Source organism: Agrilus planipennis, unplaced genomic scaffold, assembly GCF_000699045.2.
Source record: "Agrilus planipennis isolate EAB-ADULT unplaced genomic scaffold, Apla_2.0 scaffold242, whole genome shotgun sequence".
NCBI classification, from domain to species: domain Eukaryota; kingdom Metazoa; phylum Arthropoda; class Insecta; order Coleoptera; family Buprestidae; genus Agrilus; species Agrilus planipennis.
In genome coordinates, this window is record NW_020439006.1 from 209,713 (window position 1) to 234,566 (window position 24,854).

Consider the following 24,854-nt stretch of genomic DNA (forward strand, 5'->3'; position numbering starts at 1 on the left):
ATCGAACCGTTCGTCATCGGAGATTCGACAGGGCTCAGCGTGGACCCGATCGAATCGACACTCTGAACGATGTCCACGACGCCGTGTGACGATGCCAACGTGTTATTGTTATTGTTGTTGTTGTTGTTATTACTAGAAGTCTTCTTGTTGTTCGCGTTCTTTTTTATGCTGGCTTTCCGCCTGACGCTGCCACCTCCGCAGCCCGTGTTGGCGCCTTCCACTTCGGGACTCGCGGGATCCAAGATTCTTATAAACATTATAATTGCTGTTCTCTTTTCGCCATAGCAGTAGATGAATTTATTAATTATTATATGTAAATAAAAAAAAACAAGTTGTCCTACAATATTATTATATAAATACAAATACGAATCACAGACTTTGTGTGTGTAAGCCACATTCAATTAGCAAAAAAAAGAAGATCTTCTGCTGAGATTCTGTTTTTCGTGACATTGGCTGCTCTTATTTTCTTTAAAAAGGCACTTTAATTATTTCGCGATTTTTTACACGAACTACGAGTGCTATTCAATCAATCAATCCATCAATTCAATTGATTGTCTGAAATGTAATACCCTACTGTATATAGATTATGTACAGAAATAACTAACTATAAAACATATTACAACGCTATATGTATGTACGTAAAATAAAAAAAAGAGCGATAACAAATTTGTTTTGTGTTCAAACGTGAGGTCTTTTGTTTTTCTTTTTTGATGGTACGTTACGGGATAATGTAGAGAGACCATTCCATTTTGTGACGTAAGAATTACAGAAAGTTTTCAACATTAGCGGGACGTTGTACAATAAGAAAAGTAGTAAAGTTTTCAAAATATGTTAAAATAAAATAAAGCGAAATAATTTTGAGATAAGACCAATGTTTTTATGAAGAAGAAAAAGATCTATGAACAGGTTTTTTGGCTTAATACGAAAATTTGTTATTAGATCTCAAAAAACCCTTCACGGATTCCAGCATTTGTATCGAAACAAAAACAAACGAAGAATTATAAAAAAAAACACTACTATCACGAAGGTGTTTTGTTTTCAAAATATTACCGATTGTTTGTTTGTTTGTACAACTTCCACAAAAACTACCTACACTGCTAAGTAATTCCTATAGAAATATAACGTTAATTAATCCATACAAAAAAAATAAAATAAAATAAAACGGATCGGAGATCGAGATTGCAACAATTAATATTATATAATAATAATAAAACTTTTTCGTCACGATTGTTTATTCCGAGATGCACCACCCGCCAACGTGTACACAGTTCACTTCACTTTCACCCCCGACGTCAAAATTAATAAACAACAATAGTCATAATTACATTATAAGAGTTAATTACCTTCAAATGTAGATTGCATCTGACCCCTTGTTGGTTTGGTGCCCCGCAGACGAATAAGTGTTGGGACTCGTGATATTTTCTGACCAATCAGATGTACACGAGTGCGGGGAACTAGAGGACCAATGTCCGGGACTTTCGGGACTTGGCGTAGGAAAATTGTCGGGCGCCAGATGATGATGTTGGGGGGTTAAATCGGAGTGTTGCGAGGGGGGCGTCAAGTAAAACTGCTGCTGTTGTTGGGTCTGTTGTTGCTGTTGCTGTTGGTGGTACTGTTGGGGTTGTAGGCCGCTCCCCGCGCCCGTCGCGTTGTTCTGATAGACGAGGGGCAGTTGTTCGAGGCCCGCCTGACTAAAATCGAAGCCCATGGGGAGGTTTTGGGTCTGTGGGGGGATGCCGCCGTGTTTCTGTTGGGTCGCAGCACGCATAGCGGCTATGTGGGTGGGACTGGTGGGCAATGAGGGACGCGTTTTGGCGGGGGACGACGAACCTCCCCCACCGAAACCTTGGGGAGACAGGGACATGTTCGACTGGACCGAATGGGGGGGTGAATGGTTCGAATAAGGGGGAGACAGTGTGTTTGGCTGCTGCATTTGTCGTTGCTGCAGGATTAGGTGGTCCTAAAGGAGAATAATTACTTTTACATTGATTCCTAAGAAATTAATTTTATTTTTTAAATCATTATCGTATTTTTTATATTTAAGACATCTTAAAAATGGTAAAAAATATTTTTCATCCGATTTTTAATTGATTTATGTAGGGTGGTTCAAAGTCATTTAAAAAAACGATATCGAGAGCGATCTAACTAAATTTCTCTGATGTTTATAATTATCGAGTGGTATTTAGAATAAAATACTAAGTGTCACATTTCACTAGAAAAAATATTGTTTTTGTTTCAGGAATTATTTCCTGGATGCCGCCCCTCGCATCACAATATTGTAAATATAATGTTAAATATATATACAACTGTGTACATCTTTTTGTTACAAGATGCATAAATATAATATATATCATTGTAATTTAAGTTACAATAAATATTACGTTTTATTTTTTTGTTGCCATCTGTTTTTTTCTTTTACCTAACTTAATTTTGATGAAAATTGATCTTTAATCGTTTATAAAATGATGAGAAATTTAGAAATCACAAAAATCTTTTAAAACAATTGCAATGAGGGCTTTTAACATATACATATTGTAATTCACGAAACTCAAAATTTCATATAAATTATCTGACTTTAATGAGTTCGTTTTGGTTGAAATAATGTCGAAAAATACGAAAATTTTAATGAGTTACACTCGATAAATCGATAGATATTTAACGCACCTTTGATAAATTAATTTTTGGTGAATCAATTGTAGAAACAAGCGACAAAATTACGCAACAAGTACAAATTACTCACCTGAAAATTTGTCAGGCTGAATCCTCCATAGTTATCGAGATTGAGGATGGATTGCAACGTTTGCTGATTACTTTTAATAACGTCCTCGTAACTCGGCGGCTGTTTACTCGCAGCCGAAAGTAACCCCTCCAGTCCCGCCGCCATACCCATGTTTGAATAGATGCTTGCAGTATCGTACGGGCTTGGCATCGAACCGTTCGTCATCGGAGATTCGACAGGGCTCAGCGTGGACCCGATCGAATCGACACTCTGAACGATGTCCACGACGCCGTGTGACGATGCCAACGTGTTATTGTTATTGTTGTTGTTGTTGTTATTACTAGAAGTCTTCTTGTTGTTCGCGTTCTTTTTTATGCTGGCTTTCCGCCTGACGCTGCCACCTCCGCAGCCCGTGTTGGCGCCTTCCACTTCGGGACTCGCGGGATCCAAGGGACCGTTATTCCCTCCTCCGACCATGGCCGACGATTTCGACGGCCTCTTCGACTTCTGTCGTTTCGGAACTATCACCGTAGGCTGTTGGATCATTTGACCATTTGGTGACGCTGTAAAAAGGTAAAATTAATTGTAGATTAAAATGAATGGGTTCATGTAAAGAAGAGATATAACATACTTATCATTGAACTGCTCGTGACTACGTTGATCATTTGGGGACTCCTAGGGACGTGCTCCTCGAGAAGTCGGACTATGTCGTGATGGAGTCTTTCACTGGCCACGTCCCTCGGTAGTCGATCCATGTGGTCGGTTATTTCCCGATTTGCGTAGGCTTCCAGGAGTGCTTTGCACGCTTGATACGAACCCTCTCGGGCTGCCAAGAACAGGGGAGTTTCGTCCTGAAAAATTAAGAAACGGTACGATAACAATTGCGCCCCGGTAAACATTAATTTAAATGATACGACTTACTTTGTCGTCTTGGGCGTCCCTGTTGGCTCCATGGGCCAGCAGTATATTTACAGCTTCGACGTTATTTACAGCGGCGGCCCAATGTAACGCAGTCTTTCCGGAATTGTCGGCGGCATTTATATCGGCTTCGGCACTGATAAGGTCCTGAACCATGCCTTCGATGGCCAGTCTTGCGGCGAGGATGAGAGGAGTGGTCCCTTCGTGCATGCGAGCGTTCAAGTTAGTGGCGCGGTTCCTCAGAAGGATCTGGAAGACGCCGACGGCGTCCGCCGCGACGGCTGCGTGTAGCGGCGTCCTGCCCGTGTTATCCTGCGCGTTGGCGTCCGCTCCCGCGTCTAGCAACCTCTTTGCCGAGTCCGCCCTGGCGAATCGTGCCGCCAGATGGAGCGACGTTTCTCCCGTTTTCTCCATCATAGCGTTCAATTCCGCGCCTTGCGCTACCAGATCCTGGATGACGTTGCCGGCCGCTTCGTCCTCCTCGTCTTCCCCTGTATCGATTCCTCCCCCTCTAACTGCTGCCACCATAATGGGGGTCATTCCGCAGGGTCCTCGCGCGTTTACGTCGTTAGCGTCAATGTTTTGCGGCGGAGGAGTCAGCATCGATGCTGGTAGTCGGATGTCGGCGGCGTCCAGGTGTTGCTGGGTCCACACTCTGGGTTCCGCTTCTTCGTAGTCGGTGATGGCCGTGTGATCGCTTGCGTAACCTCCGGCAGTTTCTAGGACACGCATTCTCTTCGGTTGGGGCACGTCGGATTCGTCGTCTGACCAGGGTTGATGGTGGTGATGGTGATGGTGGTGTCCCATGTGCTGCACGTGACCTCCCATGTCTATATCCATGCAAGGAATGGAAGGATTCTTGTTTAAATTGCGCATTTCTTGACCGTCTGGACCGCGTCTTCTGGATCTGTGTCTGGTGCCCGAATTGGTTCTTAGAAATCCTTCGGGAAACCATGTTATTCCGGTTGCCCGTTTGCGTTGCGTTGTGACGATGATCCCGATGATACCGCCGATACAGATGACGATCAAAATTCCGAAGATGACGTACTTCACATTGGTAGACGCTTCAGCTGGATTTTCTGTGGGTTCCGTCAATCCGTCCACCTGGTATATCGGGAACGATTCGGACAGGACATGTCTGGAAGCTTTGGCGGCCAGAAATTCAGCTGCTGCGTTAGCACTTTGAAAGCAGTAATCCGTACTGGTGTCAACGGTGGAACATTTCCTGTTGTCGATTTCCAGATAGACCTTGACCCCTGTACTACCACCTTGTTCGGTAAACACCACGTTGTGTTTGTTTAGATAGTAGGTGTCCTGAAGATCTGTTCTCGCGGTGGATCCTGACCATGGGTAGATCATGTCGTTACCCATTTGGTCCTTCTTGACTCTTACAGTGGTTCTGAGTTGGTAGCTGGTGTCCCTGAGGAACGCGGTCAGGTTTTGTTTGAACGTCTGCATCTCCATCAACAGTACCATGGAAATAACGCCGTCCGCCAATGCTGGAGGTGTTTTGTCACAGTCTAATCCGTCCCAGTTGCACTCAGCGTTATCGCAACCGTAGTCGCAGTAACCGTTCGCGTAATGTTTTTGACAGTAGGCATCGTACACGGGGTTGCACAATGGAAGAGTCTTTTCGCAATCTCGTCCATCAAAGAGACACTGGGCGTTGTTGCATTCCTCGTTGCAGGTGCCGTCCATAAAGACTTCCCAGCAGCGTATGGGTGCGGTACAATTGAGCCACGGGTTCAGACCCAGAGAACATTCGCCCCCGTCGAAATCGCACGCGTAATTGTTACATTCCTCGTCGCATCTGAAGTTCCGTCGTTTCATTCGACAGTTGTTTTTCGTGCACAGTTTGCGTTGGATTTCGAGATCGATGGCGAGGAACTTGTTGGGATTTTCTTTACGAACTCCAGTGACTGGATGTCCCACACCTCCAGGGGAACTCCTGTCGTAGATCTCGCAATTCTTCCCGGAATGTTTTGGAGGACAGTAGCACGCGTAGTCTCCCAGTTTATCCTGACAAGTGGCTTCGGGATGACGGCAAGGATTACTGTCACACTCGTTCAGAGAATCGATTTCGCAATTGCGCCCGGAAGTGCCCAGAGGACAATCACACGTGTATCCGCCCCCTTCGGATATCCTGCAAATACCGCCGTTCTGGCAAGGATCGGAATCGCAGTCGTAGCCACTGAACTCGCAATTCTTCCCGTAGAACCCGTCTTGGCAAGTGCATTTGTGTCCTGCGTTGATGGTGGCGCAGACTCCTCCGTTTTGGCACGGACTGTTGGCGCAAAAGTTGACCTTGGCTTCGCAGTGGCGTCCCATGAAGCCGGGTTTGCAGTTGCAATGGTAGTCGTTGACCAGTTGGACGCAATCGAGAGTGCCAGGTGCCGAACAGGGATTTGACAGGCATTCGTTAATGTCGCCTTCGCATCGAGGTCCGACGAATCCCGCAGGACACTTGCATTCGTAGCCTCCAACCTTGTCGATGCATGTGCCGTTGTTGTGACAAGCCCCGGGTCTACAGTCGTCGGTGTTGATTTCGCAAATGTACCCCAAGGTACCGGGTGGACACGAACATTGGAAAGTGTCCACGAGATCGTGACAAGTCCCGCCGTTCTGACACGGATTCGGTTTGCAATCGTCGACGTTGAGTTCGCAATTTTGGCCTTGGAAACCTTTGGTACATTGACATGAGTAGCTGCCGATTAAGTCTTTGCAAGTGGCGCCGTTTTGGCACGGGGCCGATTCGCATTCGTTTATTTCGCGTTGGCAATACGACCCCGTGTATCCTTCCAAACAATGGCAACGGTGAGAATTTCCGATGTCCTCGCAGGTGCCGTTGTTGCAAAGGTGCTTATGGGGAACACCTAATTGAAAGAGAAAAACCATCATCAGTACCATAAATTTCTTTTTTTGGTTATTGAGGATGTGGAGGGTTATTGTAAGATCGTCAGTCCTAAGACTGGTTGGACACGCACCTCCACTCCTTCCTATCCTTAGTTAATCTTCGCATTTCCCTAAAACTAGAACATCGCATATCCTAAACTATTTGCGAACAGTAATCTAATCTAATCCAGGTCTACCTCTGCTCCTTTTAATTCCTGTTTCTGACTAGACCTTCATGCCTGAGAAGGTGTCCTATCAACCTATTTCAACTACTTTTTATTGACTTCCATACAGTCTTTTGTTTTCAATTTCTTTCTAATACCTCTTCATTTCTAACCCTCTCTATCCTCATCATTCGCCTGTAACACCACATTTCGAACGGTTTTTTTTTTTCGAATTTCGAAATTAACCATTCGCGGGCATAGAAGTGACTTCTTTTTATTGAAGGCGATTCGACCCTGCGCTATCCTCTGCTTTATATCCCTACTACTCCTTCCGTCCTGACTTATCTGACTTCCTAGATACCTAAAATCAGCCACTTCTTCTAATCTTTCGTCTCCTATCTTTATATTCGCTCTTTCCCCTACTTTTCCTTCCCTTGCATATCAGTATTTTAGTTTTACTTTTATTTATTTTCATACAATACTGATCTGTCAATACCGCTTCCATTTTATTTAAAGCTATCTCTAACTCTTCCTTGCTAGATGCTAATTCTGTTATATCATCTGCAAATCTAAGCATACTAATCTTTTGCCCCTCTATATCTATCCCTACATTTTTACTGTCTTTAGTTTTGTTGATCGCGTCTTCGATGTATAGATTAAAAAGTATGGGTGACAGTGTGCATCCCTGTCTAACTCCCTTTTTAATATAACTGATGTGGATGGTATTGCCAAAAAATTCATATCCGTGGGATTAAGTGTACCCTCCGTTTCCTTACAGGAACATCCCTTCTTCACCAAAAATTCCAAACAAAATCCCCATTCTTTCTTACATGTTCCACTTACCTTTCCGTAATGCCGCATCCTTACAACTGACCATTTCGACATCGCAAACTTTCCCCGTCCATCCCGGGGCGCACATGCAATGGTACTGGTTCTTGGTCTGGCGACAAGTCGCTCCATTTTCACATGGGTTCGTTCCACACCAATCCACGTAATCTCCACAGTCATTACCCGTATACCCGTAGGGACAGTGGCACGTGTAATGGGTTACATGGTCCTGGCAATTGGCCCCATTCAGACATGGTGAACTGTCGCACAGGTTGATTCTATTCTGGCAATTCGATCCGGTGTACCTGGTTTGAACAAAAATAACGTTTTAAACAAAAACAATTGAAGATCGAAAAAAAAGGAAAGCTTACCCTGGTCTACAAGTACAAGTATAGGAGTTGATACCATCGATACACGTGCCTCCATTCATACAACTGCTGTCCGTACAGTCGTCGTCATTTGTTTGGCAGTTTATCCCGGAGAACCCTAAAGGACAAGTGCAGGTGTACGAGTCGACGTATTGGTTACAGGTGGCTCCGTTTTGGCAAGGGTTCGATCGGCACTCGTCAACGTCAATTTCGCAGTGTTTCCCTTCGAACCCGTTTACACAAAGGCAGATGTAGTCCCCAATGTCGTCCAGACACGTCCCTCCGTTTTGGCATGGAACTAAAACAACAAAAAATAAAACATCTTCATCTTCTTCATTCTTCCCATTCTCAACTTACACGAAGCACAATCGTCCGTATTTACTGTACAATCCCTGCCTTCGTATCCTCGAGCACAAATGCACTGGTAGGAGCCGTTGGTATTCCTACAGGTCGCTCCGTTCCTACAGGGAGCCGAAACTTGACACTCGTCCACATCCTGTTCGCACAATCTTCCGGTGAATCCCACGCTGCAGGAACAGGCGAAATCCAGATAGTTGGAGCTGGGAGCGCAGCGGGCATTGTGTCGACAACGATTTGGGGAGCAGGGATCTAATTTTTCCTGGCAATTTCTTCCAGTGAATGGAAGTTCGCAGATGCATTTGTAATCGTTCACTTGGTCGATGCAGGATCCCCCATTTTTGCAAGGATTTAGCGCGCAGTCGTCTATGTTCGTTTCGCAGTTGATCCCTGCGTATCCAGGGATGCACTCGCACGTGTAGGAGGCCAAATGATCTCTGCACAATCCCCCATGTTGACAAGGATTTGAAGCACATTCGTCGATATCGTTTTCACACTGTTTTCCCCCATAACCTATTAACGTTTGCCTGTTTAGTTCGAAATTCCCGAATTGCTGGAACAAATCGCTTACCTGGAAGACAGTGGCAGATGAACTGGTTGACCCCATCCTCGCAGCTTCCGCCATTTTTACACGGGTTCGATTTGCATTCGTCAACATCGCTGAGACAACGGGCGTCGTAGTATCCTCTGGGACATTCGCACCTAAACCCGTTAATTAGATCGATGCAAACTCCCCCGTTGGCGCAGGGATTTGACGCGCATTCGTTTATGTCGGTTTCGCAGTGTTGACCGGTGAAACCAGGTATACATTCGCAAGTGTATCTGCAGGGAACAATAAAACAATGTTGTTTTGTTTTTCACTGATGCGATTTTAGATCACCGATTGTCCCGAACAAAAGAAAAACAAAAACGAACAAAAGAAAAACAAAAACGAACAAAAGAAAAACAAAAACATCATGCAGCAGTTAAAATAAACAAAAAGGGGTCACCAATTAGAGGAAAGCGATTTAAAATTATCTTCGTGCCGAAATAAAAAACAAAATTAATAACGGCCACAGCAATATCTACTGAATGTTTTCATTAGCACACTGATCTCGTGTCATGACTGGGACAAATATTGGGTTGAAAGTTTGTAATACTTAAAATTTTAATAAATTATAATAATAATAAATAATAATGATAATCTGATCCGTGTTTGTAGAATGGGTGGCATGCAAAACTCTGAAAGCCAGAAACTATTGTACAAAATAATACACTCCGAACTTATCAAAGAGTTTTTACTGAATTCGACTTACTCAGACAAGGGATTATTGCTGCCACACATGAAACAAAAATATTAAATTTAGAGCCGACGTAAATTTTGAAAATATTCGTTACGCTACAATAATTAACGAACCATTCGTTTTTTTTTTTTTCAAAAATCAATATTATTACCTATTGATCCCATCGATACATCTGGCGCCATTTCTACACGGGTTACTGTAGCATTCGTTGACGTTTATCTCGCAGTTGGGTCCCGACGTTCCCGCTTTACAAATGCACTGATACCCGTTGACTAGGTCCTGACAGTCGCCGCCAAACATGCACGGATTAGACTCGCATTCGTTGATCTGGGATTGACACAAGGACCCGGTGTACCCTGGATGACAGGTACACGTGAAGGAGTTCTCCCCATCTATGCACTCCCCGTGATGACATGGGGAGGACGCGCAGTCGTTAATATTAGTTTCGCAAGATAATCCTGAAAGGATTAAGCACATTTTTAATGCTTCTAAACGGGGTATTATTTGATGTGGGTGCAGACCTGTAAATCCTGGGGGACATTCGCAGGAATAGGCGGCTACAGAGTCGTGGCATATTCCGCCGTTCCTGCAAGGACTAGAAACGCAGTCGTCGATGTTTATTTGGCATCTTGATCCCGTAAATCCTGTGGCACATGTACATTTGAACGAGTTAATTAGATCTTCACAAGTCCCTCCGTTTAAGCAAGGATTTTCTTTACATTCGTCTATGTTTATTTCACACTGAGTACCAGTGAATCCTGCAAGAAACATTTTTTCTTCGTAGTTACCAAAAAATTGTTCCCTATTTAATATATGCATATATAGGTATGTATAGGTACTTGTGTGTCATGAAAAGTTGAATCGTTGAACTTTCGCCTGGTTGCATTTATGAACGCATACAGTCGAGTTTTCTAGGCCAAATTAATAAATTCAGCCAATCCTTTGATCAGTTACGTGTAACAAATGAAAGGCGACTATCGCCGTTTATTTCAGATAAACTCTACTGTTCCTACACGTCATTTAAACTAAAAAATTACTTTGCGAGCATTAAAACTCAGTTAATTTTAGGTTTGCATACTGTAATAGTAAGTTTAAAATTGTAGATGAGCGCTCGCGAATGCTTTGCTTTATGATAAACCGTTTTAAGGTACAAACTCTAATTAAGGGCTTTGAGTAACAATAAGATAAACAGTATCATGTTTCCCGCTTGTTTTAAATTCAGGCGAGCTTTCGTAACAATCGAAAAGCGCCGACAATTGAAAAGCATAATGGCCGACAACAAAACAGCAACGGCAGTAATGGTAACAATTGAATGGTAAAATGGCCGTTAGCCGTAATAATTAAAAATAATGTAATGGACGACTGTAAAGATAAAGATCGACATAAAGGCCACGTTAATAACCTTATTATAATTGACTTTTTGTGCCAAAAGAGTGGCTTCATGCTTTCTAATGTAATATTTAGCGAGTTGTTTGAATATTTTACGGAAACAATTGGAATTTTCTCCGGTGCCGAGTGAAAACGGGTTGAGACAAGGTACTTGTTGTATTGCTATTGTGTGCAAATATAGATTCGTTCGTGTTTATTTTCTAAGTAATGTTAATACTTAAATTGTACCGTTGGATTACGATAAGGTGGAGTAGCAATATCATCAGTTAAACGAGCCATATTTATGGGAATGAGGCCAATTACAGCGAAACGCCTTGCTCTGGCTCTCTGCGCCGATAGGGACCGACAGACGTCGAACCTCAACTCGCGATCGTCAGCAAAAAAATTGTTTTATTCACCCTTTTGAAAATATACATAGTAGATACACTCCCCTTGATGTCTAAACATCGTCCTCAAGGAACAACAGGTCAATAGATTGTTTATTGTTAATTTGCGACTTGGTATTTTAACGATTTCTGACGAAATTAAATTCTTTATTATTATTTCTTTCAATTTTTTTTTTACTCTTACTATTAAAAATAATGGTTCACGCAACCACTTGAACTTTCACTAAAATAGCAGTGTTTTTCGTGTCAAATAAATCATATTCTTGCCAGACCATAATATAATTAGCAATAACGTTACCAAACGAGTACAGACTTCATTTTTCTCCTTCGGGGAAATTAATCATGTATAATGATGCGTGATTGTTTGTAATTATTGTGGTGTGGATCGTATGAAATTACAATGAACTTTATTACAGTTATTATCAACAACATCGTCAGGCAGTTAAGTCGTTCTAATTCCTCTTTTATTGTGAAATACAGATCTTCAGATTACTACTCTTAATTCCAAATGTATTTCTCAAGAACGCAACGACATATGCGACATATAAATAATAGAAAACAGCAATAATGCGATAACAGTTGAAAAACAAAAATAAAAGAGTATGATAACATTTGAAAATCTACTCGCGGCCGACCAATAAACAATGCATTAACAATTGAAAAACTGTAATGACCGACTAACACATAAACAAATGAAATTTGGCGGATTATTTGAACTTTAAAATACGAATAAAGAAATTGTACAGATTTTTGGATCACTTACCTGGCATACAAACGCATCGAAATGTGCCAGGATCGTCTAGACAGGACCCATCGTTTTGACATGGATGACTTTCACATTCGTTAACGTTTGTTTCACAACGGGGTCCGGTGAAGCCTTGGGTGCAATTGCATGCAAAACTCCCTGGTGTGTTCACGCAAATACCATCATGTTCGCATGGGGAGCCTGAAAAAACAGCAAAATTCGGTTCACATTCTGCAAACCCTCTGTATATCTTTCACAAGACTACGATCTCCTCAACACGAGTGTTTTTCATTAAAGTTTACTACATCGGCAGATTTTATTACCCCCTACATGATCGAATTGCTACGATAACGTTGCAAACTTCCGAAGGTAATGAAGATCTCGATTTAAAATCATTAAATGCTGTCCATAATTAAGAATGAGATAACTTGATCAAGGCAAGCCTGATGATATACCTCCTATATAAAAACAGACGGTTTCGCTTTCGAAATAAAAATAAAAATGGAAGGATATTTTTTACTTTTATGGAAGAATAACTATAAACTGTCACCATAAATAGTGTTAAGACCGTATTAGGCAAAAAGACGTCTCTGAAATAACTGGATTTATAGACACTTGCAGCAAGAATTAAGTGTCTCCTATTTAAAGTCATTAAACTATCTATGGATGTTTGGATAAATAAGGTTTGAGATTATTCCAGAAAAATGACGACGGGCTAAGTGATAGGCAAAGTGGTTCAATAAATTGTCCGGTGACGATAAATATTATTATTGTAAAAATCGGTCGGTTCAAGTATCGGATGTAACCAACATTAAAAATTATTATTCATAATTTACACTAATAAAACCTTTTATTGGTTTTGATACTCGAATATCTAACAAGTATTTGTTGATTGGGTTGTACCAACTACGTCAGCTATAATTATTTCTTAATGACAGATTTAATAAACTGAAGAATCAGGAAGATTCGAAATTATACTCCTAAAAAGAAAAATAAACAAGTGAAAGTTACGTAAAAAATGTCGTCAAGTTTTTTGATGTTGATGGTTTTGGGAGCGCACTCAAAAAGAATTAATAAATACGTAAAAAAAACAAACTGAGATTGAGAAGAATGTCATAAAATTTAGTAGTAAACAGTTAAAATTTTCATATTAATATTGAAGCTGTAAAATTACATATTCAATTGTTTTTGTTTTGATGAATAATTATTTTTACACAAAACCATCAGTATTTCGGTTCAAATTGTAGATGTGCGATCTAAATGTCCATGTCCATTTCCTTAATTACTGCATTCGCTCAACTGCATACATGCAAACGTATACTTATATTTGTTCTTTTGTAAGCAATATAATATGTAATGGATGAGCTAGTTAATATGCATAGAATAATGCAGGGAATTAGGCGCCAACATGTTGGTACGTGGTGTATATACAATGCTTGTGTTGGTTGTTTCTTGTAACAAACAACCCGTTCTTTGATGAAAAAATTGCCGGTCAATGTCTGCACGCTCAACTGTTTGTGGCTATAACCAGATGCCTTTTAGATCGATCTGATTTCATCTCTTATAGGGCGTTCATTAAGATTAATATCTATCATAAACCAACAGTGCTCTTTGTACACTACTTAAATGTACATACGTTTGACTAGTGTATAAAGTTATCGTTTAAAATACAGGCTCAAGAAGTTACATTTTCGTCGTCTTATTAAGCTCAAAAAATTAAAAAGCTACCTATATAACCTTATTCGGTAACAATCGACAATCAAAAATTGTCGATAACAAATGAATATAAGCGACAACAATTGAAAAGCATTGTGGCCGATAGCAACAACAATTGAAACGCACTATGGCCGATAGCAACAACAATTGAAACGCATGATGGCCGACAGCAGCAACAATTGAAAAGCATGATGGCCGACAGCAGCAACAATGGAAACGCATGATGGCCGACGGCTCCAACAATTGAAAACCATGATGGCCGACAGCAGCAACAATTGAAAAACATGATGGCCGACGGCTCCAACAATTGAAGACCATGATGGCCGATAACAGTAACAATTGAAGACCATGATGGCCGACAGCGATAACAATTGAAAATCATAATGGCCGACAGTAGCACCAATATGGTAAAGGATTAAAGCGTATTTGACCGACCAATATGAAAATAATACACTTTTGGCGCATTATTTGAATGTTAAACGAAAAATACTAAAACATGAATGAAATAAATATTTCAAATTACGATAGTTAAGCGTGACCAACTGTTGTAAGGACGGCAATGCTCTTCTCAACCAATCTGAAATTAACTGGTAATCATCAGGGAACGCAAAAAATTCCGTACGACCGCAAAGGTCAACAGATTGTCCGTTATTAACGTCAATTTGGAGTTAAAACAATACAAGACGCGACAAGGAAAAAGTAAACTCCGCATCGAGAAATAATACGCGATTATTTTTAATCAATACGAAAATTACAAATTAATTGACTTTCTCACACTCCCATCGATTAGAGAACACCCATAATGTACGTTCGAAATAAAAGAACGGTAGTGGCAATTAAGCTTCTAAAGAACATAATCGATAATTTAAGTCGATATTCTTCTTCTTGCGTACATTGATTGACTTGCCGTCCAATTAAGTTACAAGATAAACTATTCAGTTGCAACAGGCACTGTTATCGCTCGAAATCGTCCTATTGAAAAACAAACAAACGAACATCATTGCAGACGAAAGAGAATGGAAGAGAGAAGGAGAGAAAAACAGAGGACGAAAAGGCAAAAGCCCCACCGACGCTGCGTACGCCTTCGTTTGACTATTCAAATCGGATCGTGCATATCAAATTATATAATGAGTGGTGTAAGGTCAATGATCGAACGTTACCAGAGAGATCCATCTGAACAACACAAAAAAAAAATCGACAATCATACCTAGCGACCGAACAATATCGCATCGGGATAACAATTCACATCGGAAAACATTGGAGAAGAAGAAAACAACTGAATTTTACAGACAGTCAAACCGTATTTGTTAAGAGTGTGTTACGTTGGCGCAACGACAAGTCCGATTGCAATTGGAACAAAAGAACACCAATGTAGATACGTATGTTGGTCAAACGAGAAGGTCGATCCAATATAAGTGGGAAAAAAATGAATGTTATTAAACGATACCTTGTTCGCATTCGTTAATGTCTTCCGAACAGTCGATTCCTTTGTATCCTGAGGCACAACTGCATGTGTACGAGCCATTGATTGGACTCGTATCGCAGATAGCATCGGCATGGCAAGGATTGCTCGTACATGCGTCGTCCAAATGGCAGAGCAGCCCTAAAACAAAAGAATAATGGCTTATTCGGGGTATTAATTTTGAATCGAAATCCACACTGTCATCCTAAGAAATTCTTCTTCCATAAGACACACTTTTCTACATATTTATTTAGCGGTAGCGGTACGTACGTCGTTTTAAAAGAAGTTCTTTACGTTATGACTCAAGTAGGCAGGTTAAAAGGAATTTTTTTTAACAGCAGGCGATCTCGCTTCACTCCCACTTAATCGTTTGCTTACCGTATTATTAAGGCATTCTGCGACTCAGTGAACGTTTAATTGCTTAAATTAATGGTCCATGTTAATTGCAACCTGTGCTTTAGACTACTCAAATGCATCGTTCGCATTCCCTCTCGAAGTAAAATTTTTAACGTCGTTCATTTCTTTTTTCTCTTTTGTTTTGTTCACTGCCACAACTCGACGCCAAACAATTCAGAAACAAAAGTTGTGCTTTTCATTTGTCATTTGCCGGCTATTTTCAAATTAAATGACAATTGAAAAGCCATAACGGCCAACATGATCGTTAATTTATAGCGCGCCTAATTGCTTTTAATGTGGAAATTATAAAATATAGTAACTTATTTATTAGCTCGAAGATATTAATTGAAATGCAGGTTCCGTTCCCTCTTTGCTACAACTGAATTTGATGATGGGAACCGAGTTAGTGTACCATTCTTAGAGTTTTTTCATTTCGAGCAAAAACCTGTTAAATATTAGCCCTGGGAATACATCTGACTACATTTGCTATTACAAGCAAAAAAATTTTGTCTCATAGGCAAAACCTTAGAGAATAATTAGACAATAAAAAAGTGGTTTATAGAAGCCATTGTACACTTTCATGTCAAACATATGAAGAGTGTTTTAGTATTGGTTTACACCATAACATGTGGTTTTTAATGCTTGCAATAATAATTACAAACAAAAGAGCATCTGGTTGGAATGTTTTGTACGAAATTTACTGAGAATATTAAAAAAAACAAAGAAAATGTGTGGTAAAATGTGATGATAAATATTTGGAATTAGGATTTTATTTTGTTTAGTAAAGGGAGTGAAAATCTTGTTGCAACACTACCTAAAGATATCCATATAGCTAATTAATTAAATTATCCCATATATGTCGTAGCAATAGGAACGGATGTCTTACGTATGTGAATGGATTTCCAACTAAAATTGAAATTGTTGCCATTAATTCTTCGAGCATGTGAAATGTGAAATAAAATGGTTCGTATGTAAATTTGTACGCGGATTAACTAGAGAGAAATTGCCTGAACGGGGACAAAAATTATTGCTCAGTTCATATATTGTAGATTTAGGCCGATTTCAAAACATTTATGATTGTTAATTAATTTGCTTTCTAATACTTTACGCGAAAAAACAATTAAAACGTTTTCTGATTGCATTCATTTCGTTTATTAAATTAAATGTGTTTTGCTCGAAAGTATCGAAATTATGGATCTGATATTGGCTACAAGAAACAAAAGCATTCTGTTGTCTGAAACAAAAGAGGTTTTCGTATGCGATTGTTTCAGAATGTTAGTGGTACATGTAAAATGTCAATACATGTTAAAGGTTCGGTGTGCATTTACAGTATACATGTATACATGCCAATGGGGCATTGTCGTTTATAACTGCCTTAACAACTGACAGATAACACCAGGAAGAAAAGAAAACAAAAGGTGTGGCTGTATGTAACGATCCGAGTGCTCTCTGGCCAGAGACAACGAGAAATTTCTAACAATGTAACAAAACAAAAAACGTAAACAGGACAATTGACGAAGGAGAAAAACAAAATCGAAATAAAACTAATTTACCTGTTTTTCCGGGCGTACAACGGCAGTAAAAGCTCCCAACTCTGTCTATACAAGTAGCGCCATTAAAACAAGCAGCTCCAGCACAATCGTCGATGTTTACGGAACAGTCCGGCCCTGTCCATCCGTTTACGCAAATACAGGAGAATCCTCCGACACTGTTGGTACAAGTAGCGCCGTTTTGGCAAACGGATGGCCTTAAGGAACATTCGTCGACATCTTGTTCGCAATAACGCCCTGTATAAGTTGATGGACACTGGCACGTATAGGAATTGATATTGTCCACACACGTTGCTCCATTTTGGCACTGGTGCCCTGGACAATCGTCAATGTTCTCTTCGCAATTTTGACCGCGAAAACCTGAAACAAAAGAAACCGATTTAATTTTGTTTCTCGATTTCGTTAGGGGGAAACAAAAGACGAAAAAACAGATGCAACAACATTGAAACAGAAGAATTACATTCCAGTCCTGTTCGAAACAAGAAAAGGAGGAATGTTTTTAATCCAAGATTATTCAAAATTGTCTACCGGCAATTTCTTGTCTAATTACTGTCATATATTTCAAATGAGAAGGCTGTTCTTTTAGGTTTTGCGATCGCAAATAAGCAAAACGTTCACTTAGAGGAGTTTATAATAGATATGGATCGGATTGTATAATTTATTCAAAACTGCCGTTCGAATATGACGAAGAAAACCTTACGCCAATGTACCCGTGAAACACGACGGAGGCAATGTTAAAAACCTTGAACGATTTTGAACGCTGACAACAAAGAGAAAATATATTACAAGTAACAAATTATTATTTATATAAAAGAAACAGTCAGTTTTTCTAAAAAGGAAAAGATCGCTATTATGCTGCATAGAAAAGCGTGAAGATCAGATTTCAAATTGATCCAATTTGATTGAAATGTCATCACGGTGTCCTCGAACGAACAGCAAAAGCCAAGCAAAATTCTCTGTATCCACTTTACATTCTTTTTTTTTTTTACACATCTGGTAAATTCTCCTTTACTAAAGATAACTCTCTTCCAATGTCTGAATCTTATTTAAACGGAAACAGTGACGTAAGTTTACTTTATTTCAAAAGCGTGCCCGTTAAAAAATGCAAACTTGTCATTCACAATTATTTGCCAACCAACGGATTATATGTTGTAGTCACAATAAAAAGTCAACGAAACATCTACGTAAATCCCTGTGCAAATACAGGTGAACTCTTATCGACCCATTTCACTTTCTAATGACTGATAAAATATGTAAATACATATTTTCTACAAGAAATGTAGGTACTTTGGGAAATGATAGCAAAAATACGAATTCTTTCGCTCCAAAACTCTAATTTCCCGCTCATTTCAAAATTGAAATAACAATTGAAAATACGCAGTGGCTAACAAAATTGGGAGAAAACAATAGATTACCAAAATGGCCGACAGCAAAAACAATTAAGGCCAACTAAAAACAAAATGAGATCGGCCAACTGCGATATACGTAACTGACTGTTCATAATTAGAGCGCGCATTACATTTTTAATTGAAAACGACGCAACGGGAACAAATCTTATTTCCTTTCGGCTTATTGTGGGAGAGAATTCAGTAAAAATTTAAATCGGCACAGGAAATCAAGAAAACCGCTAAAGACTGTTGTAGTTTGTCGACGAAAGCTGGATGTGATAAGGGAAATGATAGTTCGCAGTGTGGGCGCCGAGATATATGTGTATACACAGCTGTTTACTGCAAGAGAACAATTGACCGTGGGAAAAAATTTATTTTAACTCTGTTTTAGAGTAAAATTAATGCCACGATTTAAAAAACAAACAAGAACAACAACAACAAGGATTAAAAATAAACACAATACAGGACCTTCTTATCTTATCATAAATTTTACAGTTTCTGGTTTCAATCTTAAAAGAAAATCCCATTATCAATCCTAATCTTTAATTTGCAACTTCTAAATAATAAGTATTAGGGTTTTCTTCGGATTAACGTACTAAATCCTTGAACGAATACATTCGTGCATACACTCCTACAATCTTCAACAAATCGTAAGTAGGTAACTGGCGAAAAATTCTGTTGCTCGCATAAGCAGATAAATGCGAACCGTTTTATTGTTGTTATCTATCGTATTGGAAGACGGTAGATCCACGCTAATTAAAACATAGAGCTAATCTTTTACTTAATTCCCTCGTAATTGCTACAGCCTCGACATGGGGCTCCAAGCATTTATCACGTCGTAGCAATCTGTGCAAAGAACATTTTTCCTTTTGAACAGCGGGCAGTTGCCCATACTGTTCCAATTACTTGGGTAAATCAACCCATACAATCTTTCTTTCTCTCTACCTACATCTACACGTTAGCGGTTAAACGTAAACGGTAGCCATACCGGCTCGCTTTAAACAAAAAAAAGAAAAAGAAATAAACAACTATCGTAGTTGTACAAACGTAAATGTACTGCTACGTGTTTGTCGTTTGTTTTAAATTCAAGCGACAATTGAAACACTGTAATAACAGTTGAAACCCCAAAATGGGACATTCAAATTTTTAACAAAAACCAACGCAAGACCTGCAAAGATTGTTTTGTGTGTCTTTACAGCAATAAAATTATATGTTTAAAAATTAATTATAAATATACCTATCTAATAAAAACGCAAACGGAATATATATATATATTATTATGTTAGGGAAGATAATTAAAAATTGTAACCAATAAATACAACTATTAAAGTGTGTTTTCATGCAATTAACAGTAGAGTATTTATTGCATTAATTGGAAGAGTCTCGCGAGGAAAATCAATGACGCGAGTCGAAAAACGAACTTATACCGTGTGAGAACACCGATGTTATAACACTTAAAACATCGATAAATTTTACACTTTAGAATCAGCGAGATGGTGACTGTATAGAAGACAACTTCCTTAATTAATTAATTGATTAATAATAAAAAACATACATCGTCATAAAAAAAGGGATAATTAAGATAAAACTGTACCACCTAATAACAACAAAAAAAACGTCTAATTAAGTGTAAATAAGCCTTTTCACATCGGCCCGTTTATTTCTAAACGTTTCAGTTTGTTGAACAAAAAAAGAGAAAAACTATTTTATTGTCAATTCTTATTCAAAGTACACCACACGGTACTTCTGTCTGTCAGTTCGTTTCTTGAATAATTGGCATTTATTTAAACGAACAAGTTGCAAACCATGTAACGGGAGTCGTCTGGGTAATTATTGGTCGAAGACAGGCAATAGGTATCTTTAGTACTCTGCAGGAGACATCAGCTAACAGATTTGAAGAAGGAAATGCACCAACACGTAATAATGGCGTGATTATCGTCCTTCATTTGTTTATTACGTTGTCACAGGCACGGTCAAGTTCAAATGTCTTCTTTTCTTTTGTTTGTAAGGGCGTTATTGACACTTAAAACAAATGATTCCGCCAACTAGTTGAGGTTGTTACATTGAATATATTTGTTCATTTGTTTATAAAACTATTACAAGTGCGGTCTATTTCAAATGTTTTTTTCTTTTGTTTCAGGGGTCCTTACAGGACGATTTTCTAACTTTAGCCTGATAAACCTTTAAGGTAAGTAAAAGTTACAATAACTGTGTAATGTTTGAGACATATGTATTTTATTGTACTGATGATGAGATCAAGTAGTGAATAAGACGTTGTATACTACAACAGTGCATTTGGTACTGACCAGCCATCTGTGACCGCCGGTAATTCTACATACGTATAAAAGGAAAAGCCATTTATAATATCTTTATTGCACTCCTAAGACTGTTTCAGACAAAATATTTGACAGTCGCTTGGTTTATGCGCATTCTCGACTAAAATACAATAAATAATGCAAACTGAGGGCACACGCACGCACGAATCTATAAATCCGCGGCAATGATTTAAACGTTTATTATCGAAACAATCGGAAATAATATTAGCAGTTCCTTTTACTTTAAATCACATAGGCAACGTATGTACTCTTCCTCATACGTTATTTATTAGATATATTTCTGTTAAGGAATAAGAAAATTAAAAGAAAAACGCGGTTTTTTTAAATTCAAACGACAATAGAAACATTATAATGGCCGACAGGGGCAACAATTGAAAACCAACATGGCCGATAACGGCAACAATTGAAAATCAAAATGGCCGACAGCTACAACAATTGAAAAAGTAATGGCCGACAGCTGAAACAATTGAAAAAGTAATGGCCGACATGTACAAGAAACGAATGACAAAAATGGCCGATTTGTAATGACATTAAGCCGATACTCGAATTTTTGGGGTAAAAACGACTTTACAAGGATTGTTACGGGATATTTTCAACATTTTTGTAGTGTAGATTCAAATACCACGTTTTGAATAGCAAATTTGACGCTTCATCTAAAATTTATTCAGTTTTTACATATTCAGCTGTTGTAAGATCTAATCGAGACCCGTTGTAAACGTTCTAAAAGGTGTTGCGAAGAAACTAAAATCATTTTTTACGACCGTTACGGAGGTGTTGACATTGATTTTCAACGTATTCTGCATTAAAGAGTTTACTTTGAAATGCGATCTGCTTCTTCGACAATACGGCATGTTTGTCCGTCCATACTTTCCGAAATCGATTCCTCCAATCCATATTCTTCTTCTTAATGTGGGTATTATGTTAATATTTAATCCGTTTTTTTTTTCGGACGATGCTACACGCAAATATACACGTTCAAATTTACTGTTATCGTGCGCCCACATACACGCGTCTCTGCATAGATGAATGCGACTATGAAGATTAAGCCGAAACGTCCATCAGACATATCTGTCCATAGGTATAATGATGGTACATCTAATGCATCAACATTTTGTAACCGGACACGCATAATATATATATGTTATATTACTGTTGGGTTAGTTTGATCGAGCCTCAAATATGACAGCATCCTTATTTCCAACTGGATGTAATTTAACACTTAAAATAAACGATTTACTAATTCATTCTTCTGATACAACTTAATACCGTTTATGTAGAATTGTTTTTACTAAAATGTTCCACTGCAACGTCTAAAGGTCTCGAAGATGTGATCGCAAAATTGTTCAACCATAAAACTGTAGCAAAACTGACGGTAAAACACAGATGCTTATGTATTATCATCTATCTCCATGGTATTGTAGACTAAACCATTCCCTTATAATAACAACAGTTTGAGTTCCACTGTTGTCATCGGGCCACATGGACGAATGTACCTTTCTCAACGTTGGGCAAACCATGATGACAGAACACACCCATTCAATGTCAAACTATTAATTAATACTTCAACAACCATGAATCATAATTATTTTAGATGCAAATTGCGGACTGTCCTATCGAGAAACTGACCGCACAATAAATTGTACAGTAAAGTTCATAATAGCAAACAAAAATAAAAGCAACGACGAAAGAAGACAATGAGACATCTTGGAAGAGCGACGAAGAGTTGCCTATGAAAGAAAATTGATTCATTAGCATAACTTGTAGGAGGAGAAGTTTTAAGTTTCATGATGTGGTGGACACGTCATCGTGTAGCAAAAGTTATCCTCCTCTGATGGCAGGATTCAAGAAAAAGTCTCTTTCGGCGTCTAAACCGCAGGATATTATGATGTCCGATAACAAAACAAAAGTAAACCGTCCAATAACAAAACAAAAGTAAACCGTCCAATAACAAAACAAAAGAAAAACCGTCCAATAACAAAACAAAAGTAAACCGTTCAATAACAAAACAAAAGAAAAACCGTCCAATAACAAAACAAAAGAAAAACCGTCCAATAACAAAACAAAAGTAAACCGGCCAAAACAAAAGTGAGGTCCAGGAGGGTACAGCCCTTGTCTGGTTTGTGGCAATGGACTGGGGTGAGAGGAAATAGTCACATCATAGTCTCCGGTGACTCCTTGATATACCAAACGACACGCCGAACGTATAATAACGAGACCGGTAGCAAATCGTTGTAATCTAACATGTAGATGCAATGGGCACGACCATCGGACAGACCAACCGAAGATTGCCTCCGGCGCGATACGACAAAGGAGCACGAGCCGCATTAGACGAAAGAAGAAAAAGGATAACCGTGGTGGAGATGGGTAGCAGCCAGTCTACGAGTAAGTTCAGTGTGCGTTCGTGCGACAACAGGCCATGCCAAGAAGAATAAGAAGAACAAGAAGAAGGAGCAGGCTGCCAAACGAACGAAAGATATTGTGCATAATATCCCCGTGTTTAACAAATCGGATACAGCGTTGTCGTCGGGTCCCATCTTCAGCAGCAGCAGCAGCAGTACGTCGACCACGGTGCATGCACGCAAAACACATCCAGCGATCGGGAAAAAGACGATAGACGGACCCTTTGACCGGAACTGCGAGAGAGGAATCACTATTACCATTACCATTACCCATGTACCACGAACGTCACGACAATATACACATGTCTCATTCGCTCACCACGATGCTTACCGTGTGTACAACAAATTGTACCGAGTGGTACCTACACGGCCAGACCCAAGCCCTTTAAATCTATACGAAGCTTCACTGATTTTGTTCTATCCGGCTCGAAGGACCAAATCATTTCTTATGCGGACAGATTCTTTTCAGGTAAATTTCTACTGCTTTCTTTCTCATTCGATAGCGAGATAGAAAGAGACGGTTTGTACCTATGGAGTAAGGACGAAGAAAAAAACTAGAAAAGCTAAAGAGTAGAAGTGGGCGGGAAAGTAATGATCCATGCCATGCCGTAGCATGTCGACGCTCGGGTCTCCTCAGGCTGTCTCGAACATTACATTGTCGGTGCCGATCCGGACGGGGACGGTTCGGGGCAAAGTTTAGCATGGGCGTGCTCCCGTAATTACCACGAATTGAAAGGCAAAACCGCCGTCGCGCACGAGAAAACAAATGATACGAACAATGGGAAAAATTCAATGTGCACAATTGTCCCAGCAACGATTTTATGCGATGCTTTATCAAATAAGTAGTAGGTGCTGATATAGTAGGGTGTAAAACAACGGTGATTTTGACAATTTACTGTTTTATTATATCTTTTTGGGTAAAAAGATATAAAATAAGGGTAGAAAGTGACAGTTATTATTATTTTGATAATGTCTGACAACAGCAATCGCCAATGCACACTTCGGTTTGCCAATATCAATGATTGAGCAGCATTTTTAAGCTCATGCATTTATAATACTTGTTTACAATAATTATTCACCCTTATTGTTAATAGTACAAGCGAAATAACTAATTTACAGCGTTTTATCCGCACATAAAGTCGAAATTTCGCAAAGGTATGCCAGATTCATAAACATCTCGAATAAAGAATTTGGAAGCTTCGGATCGGCGTAAAATTTCAGATTCTCCTACTGTGTGTCGGCGTTAATCCTAAATAAACTAAACAAACTCGCATCTTATCTTCTTCTTTTTCTTTTGTGTTATAATACATACGACAGGATTACAAGTCGCGGCTAGGGAATTTACATACGAATAGACAAACACGAACAAAACTAAAAGACCGTCTTTATAAACCAAGTGTCATTTTCTGGCGAAAGAATTCATACACATACATAAGTATATTTAATAACCGGTCCCTCGACGTCGCCCGACAGCTTGGACGATCACATCTACCAGTCGTAAAAATTTTATTAACCCACGATGCATTTATTTAATCGCAAGTTGTAAAAAATCACTGGG

The 24,854-nt window shown here is 39.3% G+C and overlaps 1 protein-coding gene across 1 annotated transcript in view; it reads right to left on the bottom strand.

Moving 5' to 3' along the window:
• Positions 1–243: 243 nt before the first annotated feature.
• Positions 244–24,854, bottom strand: part of LOC108741210 (neurogenic locus Notch protein) — a 48,428-nt gene continuing 23,817 nt past the window's right edge. The window contains exons 5-17 of the mRNA XM_018475911.2: positions 17,177–17,533; positions 15,213–15,368; positions 12,068–12,250; positions 10,051–10,287; positions 9,681–9,987; positions 8,818–9,068; positions 8,247–8,759; positions 7,893–8,187; positions 7,537–7,826; positions 3,641–6,510; positions 3,351–3,570; positions 2,741–3,282; positions 244–1,960 (exon numbers count right to left, since the gene is read on the bottom strand). Of these exons, the coding sequence (XP_018331413.1) occupies positions 1,346–1,960; positions 2,741–3,282; positions 3,351–3,570; positions 3,641–6,510; positions 7,537–7,826; positions 7,893–8,187; positions 8,247–8,759; positions 8,818–9,068; positions 9,681–9,987; positions 10,051–10,287; positions 12,068–12,250; positions 15,213–15,368; positions 17,177–17,533 (6,836 nt within the window). The 3' untranslated portion in view covers positions 244–1,345. The remainder of the gene's footprint in view (positions 1,961–2,740; positions 3,283–3,350; positions 3,571–3,640; positions 6,511–7,536; positions 7,827–7,892; positions 8,188–8,246; positions 8,760–8,817; positions 9,069–9,680; positions 9,988–10,050; positions 10,288–12,067; positions 12,251–15,212; positions 15,369–17,176; positions 17,534–24,854) is intronic.